This window comes from Artemia franciscana, chromosome 10, assembly GCF_032884065.1.
Source record: "Artemia franciscana chromosome 10, ASM3288406v1, whole genome shotgun sequence".
NCBI lineage: Eukaryota > Metazoa > Arthropoda > Branchiopoda > Anostraca > Artemiidae > Artemia > Artemia franciscana.
The window spans coordinates 40,250,924-40,256,923 of NC_088872.1; the positions used below are offsets into that span (position 1 = coordinate 40,250,924).

At 36.7% G+C, this 6,000-nt stretch overlaps 1 protein-coding gene across 3 annotated transcripts in view; it reads right to left on the reverse strand.

The window, feature by feature from the left end:
- Positions 1-4,084, reverse strand: part of LOC136032190 (protein spaetzle-like) — a 67,257-nt gene extending 63,173 nt beyond the window's left edge. For all 3 annotated transcript variants that reach the window (XM_065712391.1, XM_065712389.1, XM_065712388.1), the window contains exon 1: positions 3,837-4,084. In XM_065712391.1, coding sequence (XP_065568463.1) covers positions 3,837-3,869 — 33 coding nt within the window. In that variant the 5' untranslated portion in view covers positions 3,870-4,084. The remainder of the gene's footprint in view (positions 1-3,836) is intronic.
- Between the last annotated feature and the right edge of the window lie 1,916 nt (positions 4,085-6,000).

Here is a 6,000-nt window from a genome sequence, read left to right on the forward strand (position 1 = left end):
AAAGCATTATATATTCACCATATTTTGGTATATTTTATTATGATTAACCTAACTTCATTTCTTGAGTGTGGTCGATAAAATACAAAAGTAACTTACACTCTGTAAGTAAGAAAATGAAACTCTGAAGCAAAGTCAAATTGTTTAATTTTTTTTCACAAATTATTTGCTATTTCCTCGTGACATAGCCTAGCTGTTAAATTCAACAAAATAAATTACAAGTTGTTTCCATTTAATTAAAGTAGCAAAACCATTCATAGTTAGAAGTGCCAACTATAGCTTTTGGTGCATGAATCTGATTTTGTCACAAAAAATTGCTGCAGTTTTAAGACGTTTTGTATAAATAAAAGTAGGTAATATAACTACATAAAAAAACAAGTTTCTTCAAATGAAAGAAATGAGTGATATCAAAACTCACTACGAGCAGGAATGATTCTACATAGCTGGGGGTGTGGAACCCTTAACCCTCCACTTTTCATGATAAATTTTGACTAGTGATTAACCTAACCTTATCACTAGTTGATAATTTCAACTATTTTATTTACGATTTCCCTTTGAGAAGGCATGGACTGAAAATTTCATTTCATTTAGCAATACTTGCTTAAGCGTTGATGCACTGTAAACCGGTTTCTTTCGCTAGTTTCTTTCCACTTGGCGTCAGAAAAGACAAAGAGAAGTAACAAAATAGATGGGAAATATATAATTTGGGCTATATATTTGCACATTAGGGGGGTGGGGGAATATTTGGACAGTGTGAAGTCAGAAAACAATTCTTACTTCATAATATCGGAATAATTGTAGCTAACACATTTTGCATGCAGACCCACTGTACTTTACCCCACCCCCCTAATGTACAAATATACAGCCCAAATTTGTTTCTAAAATATTATATTTTTATCATGCTTAGGTATATTTTATTAGGATTAACCTAACTTCAATTCTTGAGCGGTAGGGGGGTTCATCATACAAGTACCCATTTAACTTTTCATCACTTTGTTCTTCCCTAAGAGCCTTAAATCTTGAAACGTTGATTGAAAAAACCAAACTTCTTGCGGAAAGAGTGCTGGTAGATGGGTTTAGGGTTTTAATATCACTTTTTATTTTCAGCCTGAATCTTGCTTTAAATATCATAGTTTCCCTACATTTTATTCTTTATCATTGGAAAAACCACGACAATCTTGATTTTCGATCTCAGATCATATTTCGCCACAGGGAACCCCAGGCCAAAATGCAATAAAAAGGGTTTTGTTACCCACCCTCCAATTACTTCTAACTTAGAAAAAAAGACTCAAAAACCCGATATTCCTATTCAAACAGTATTCCAGTTTTCGCTGCGTTTCATGACCATGGGTTTGATTTCAGCAGCCCCTGTGACCGTAGTTTTAAGGGATTTAGAGAGGAAGAGAGTATGGTGTCCATCAATCCTACAAAACTACGTCTGCTCCCTATGTTCAGATCAGAATGTTAAGATATTGCCCTAAAGTTTATCAAATAGTGCTTAGTTAAAAAAATCATTTGCGTAACAGGTCCATTTGCATAAAAGAGAGGGTCCTTGGTACCCAAGAATGTTCTTGATACGATTTCTGTGTGTTGCAAATTGAAACTACTACTACTTCAACAAATAAGCTCACTTTAGGGAATCTTGGCCACTACATGATTATTCGTCCTTGGAGACACTCTTCTATGAATAAGATCGCTTACATCCTGCGTAAGCAATCTCAAACTTATTATGTTTGACCCATTATATTCCTCCCTGTAAATATTATACGAGCCAAAATTCAAACAATTTGTAACCTTCTAATTTGTTTGTTGCAATTCAATAGTAAACTGTTTTATTTTAAATTAGTCATTTGTGTAAATTGGGGTCGTTTCCCGAAATTTCTTTAGAAACGCCAAAAAAAAATCTTGGATCAAAATATCCATACGGTCCTGACTTCAACGCTGTACAGCTGGCTTTGTATGCTCAACTTCCCTTCATCCAGCTAATATCTGAAAATTTATCGGTGAATCCTTTTATACAAAAATGATCAAATCTTCATCACTTTGAGCCCTTGCCCCGGGATCTGAAATAGTTGTATTACCTTCGGTGACATTTATTTCTACATTTTAACCTTTTTGATTAAATTGTTATCTGCAAAACTTTGACCCTGGGCTCCGATCGCTTTCGGTTCCATAAAACTAAAAGACGATTGGATTTACAATTTTTCTTCAAATAACGACGATTCGTGGCCTTCATAGTCGAGAAGCGTCGTTAAAAAATCAATGACACTTCTCCTGTTAAACTTACGACCATTGGTCTGTCAATACTGTCACCTCAGATGAAAGAAAAACAACACAGATAAGCTCGAAAATATGAAATTTCGCTTTTTCGTAATTAAGGTGTTAAAAATTCTGGTAAAGAAGAAGAGGCCCTTGGGCATCCAGAATTTGATGATGGGATTTTCATTAAGATCAGGTTACTTTTAGAGGGTGTCTCTTAGAGGCCTGAAGGGGAAACTCCCTCTTCGTGATAATACTTGATGTGACACAGAAATAAAAACAGAAATATACCGTTGGATTCCCCATCCTAAGCTCTTTCTGAATGAAATAACTGACTGTGTTCCACCCCCTTCAGTGTTTCGATACACTCTTAAACAACAAATAAGTGTGCTGATTATTTTTTTTTCTTTTTTCATTACTTTTCTGAACTAACGTCTCATTAACACCTGGTCGATACGGCAAAATATTTTCGAAGCTGGAAAAAATTCAAAACAAAATAGCGAACTTGATTATAGTTGAAAATAGCGCTGAATAGGCCACGTGCGTTTCTTCGTAAAGAAACGTGATTTTTGAATTAAAATGGAATAGTTGTGGGCATCAAGTCATGGCTAATTGTAGAAAAAGCCAAGACAGATAATCCAATTGAGTAGAAGAAAAACCTGGCACTAATTCCCCCCTCATTGCCGACGTTACCCTCTCCCACTTATGCTACAACTCTCATGTCACTCCACAATGCCGAACTAGAGTCAACTAGATTCGATTCTTTCAGAGGCTTCACTGTTAATCACGGTCGAATTTGCAATTACAATGGAAAATTTTCCATTATTAGGGACTGTTAAGAAAATAACATATTAAGAAGATAGTTTTTACTTCATGTTATGTAAAATAATTGTACCTAATACATTTTGTATGAATTTCCTTTACACTTTAGCCCTCCCTCCCTAACGTGCAAATATGGCCTATGATCGAAATTAGACGTTTCCCATGTATTTTTTCAATGTGTCTCTCTTGTTTCAACCCGTGTACCCGAAGATTGGATCAACGGTGATGGGATAAAAACCTGGAAAAACAAGAGTGACATGTGGTGGAATGCTTTGGAAATACATAATTTTGTTCATATGTTTGCCCATTACGGAGGTTGGAGGTAATGTATAGCAGGGCTGGATGCAAGATGTGTTAGCTACAATTATTTTGCATATTATGAGTACTATGAAGTAAGAATTTTCTTGACATGTTTCCTTCTCAGTAGCCCCCTAATCTAAATCTTTACCAAGAAATATAGCCTACCTTTCAAATGCTGTTCATGTGATTTCTCTGTAATGTCAAATGTAACCACCCCCCCTGGCTAAAATATAGTTTTTTTCGCAGTAATCGCTTATATTTCTATGAATCTATCGAGCACAATAAAAGCATGTAGGCTAACCAAAATTCTAGCCTAGGAATATGACAATCAATAATGGAAAGCAAGGTCACGCAAATCCTAGGCAGCCGATGATTTAGTACCCCCGACTTGAATCCAATAGACCCCCAGTAATTTTTTTGTATTTTATTGTTTCTATTCAAAATAAAGAATTCGTTACCTGAAGAATCTTCACCAACTCCTTCAGAATCATGTCAAAATACAACTGATGAACTAATCACAAAAAACTCACGTCTCCGACTAAGTTTTGCTGGCACCTGACAAATTCACCTCAGACCGGATGTTTATGTACTTGATAAGGAAAAAAGGACTGCCTTCAAGTAATAATTATCCTAAGAAAGCAATCACCAAAACTGCAAGAGTAAACTTGATCTGACATGACCAAACTTCGGTAACTACACCCGCCCACGTGATCTTTGAGGGTCGCCCTTGCTTGAGCACAGGTGTCGTTTGACGTGATTGGGTTAACATATAGCCATTTGGAATTTTAAGTATCCTTGAAAAGCTGAGTACCTTTAATAAATCTATGGTAAGCGGCATAACGCGATGCTTACGTCATGCCAATGGTATGCCTGGTATTGTAACCAAAAGAACTTTATAGCATTTACATTTTTCATTTCACCTTTTTTTTTTATGCCTCGATATGAGACGTGGTTAGGGGGTGTTCTTTTTAAGAGAGGTATTTTGAGAGAGAGAGAGAATTAAAAAATACAAAAAAGAAAAATTTGCCAAAAAGCCTTATAGCTATTGCGGCCATTGTCGAAACTACAAAACAAATTAACTGATTATTAAAGACGAAGATGTGCGAAAAGTGGGGAGGGGTGTCTTGGCGTCCATCCGTTACAAGGGAAGAGAACCTCTGGAACCAGAGGCGCCACTTGGGGAGTCAGGGGTGGGCAAATGCCCAAACCAGATTTCACAGGGGGGCCCAAGCTTCCACCACAAAGGGCCGTTTTCCGGCCATAATTATCCATTATGTCCAACATAATCCATTCTATTCAAATGATTTGAACCAACTGCACGTCTATTAGCCAAAGAGCATAATTACCTGACGACTCTTGGGATAATTACGCTATTTGCTATTAATCATTGTAAACTTTGAAAGTGGGTTAGATTCATAATAAAAGTCTCAAGTTCTGTCAAATGCCCCATGCCCACCCCAAGATTTGGCCAAAATGGTGCCTCTGTTTGGAACTTCCAAAATTTTAGCCTGAATTCCCCATGGTTGTCTCGGGTCCAATTGATCAGTCTCAGGGGAGATATTCCCCTATCCTCTCTGCGTAGGCTATGCATATGTTGCTAAAGGTTTTTTTTTTCAACTTTGAGTAAGGAACAACATTAAAACTTACAATGGTAAATGTTTAGTTTCGTTCCAAGTGCTCTAAACTGGAAACTATGCTCCGAAGTAGCATAATTTCCAGTTTAGAGCACTTAGAAATGCTAATTCTAGAAGCACATCCATTCCTGATTGACTCTTCTCCTCCGTGGGGCAAACTAAAAATGCGTGAAGTGGGCTTGCTTACATGTAACATTACCTATAGAGGAAATCGTATTAGTCCATGAGCCCCGCGGGCCGAAGGGCGAGGTTTGTATTCTAAATTTATTTAATAAACCTAAACCGTAAACGTTTTTTTTTTAGTCTTTTCAATCTTTGTTGAATAAATATAGACTACAGACCTCGTTCCGCTGCCCGCGGGGCTCATGGAATGATACGCTTCGCTCTATTAAGTAATTTTACCTGTAAGCAAGCCCACTTTATACATTTTAAGTCTCGTTGGAGGGGGATTTTAGAAAGCTAAAAAATGGATCCGCTTCTCTAATCAAACAGTTCGTGGTAACTAACTGTAGTAAGGAGCGACCCGGCTCAACAGAAAACGAAACTCTAAAAAACGGAAATTTGATACTAAAAGATGCATCAAAAGAATCAGATTTTTATGCTGATTTTAAATATATAAGTTTCATCAAATTTAGTCTTTGTCATCAAAAGTTAAGAGCCTGAGAAAATTTGCCTTATTTTGGAAAATAAGGGGGACACCTTCTAAAAGTCATAGAATCTTAACGAAAATCACACCATCGTATTCAGCGTATCAGAGAACCCTCTTTAAAAAGTTTCAAGCTCCTATCTACAAAAATGTGGAACTTCGTATTTTTTGCCAGAAGACCGATCACGGGTACGTGTTTTTTTTTTTTTTTCATCGTATCGACCAAGTGGTCCTAGAATGTCGCAAGAGGGCTCATTCTAACGGAAATGAAAACTTCTAGTGCATTTTTCTTCTAGTGCAAACTTCTCATTTTTGAATTTAAAAAAGAGGGAATAGTTGTGG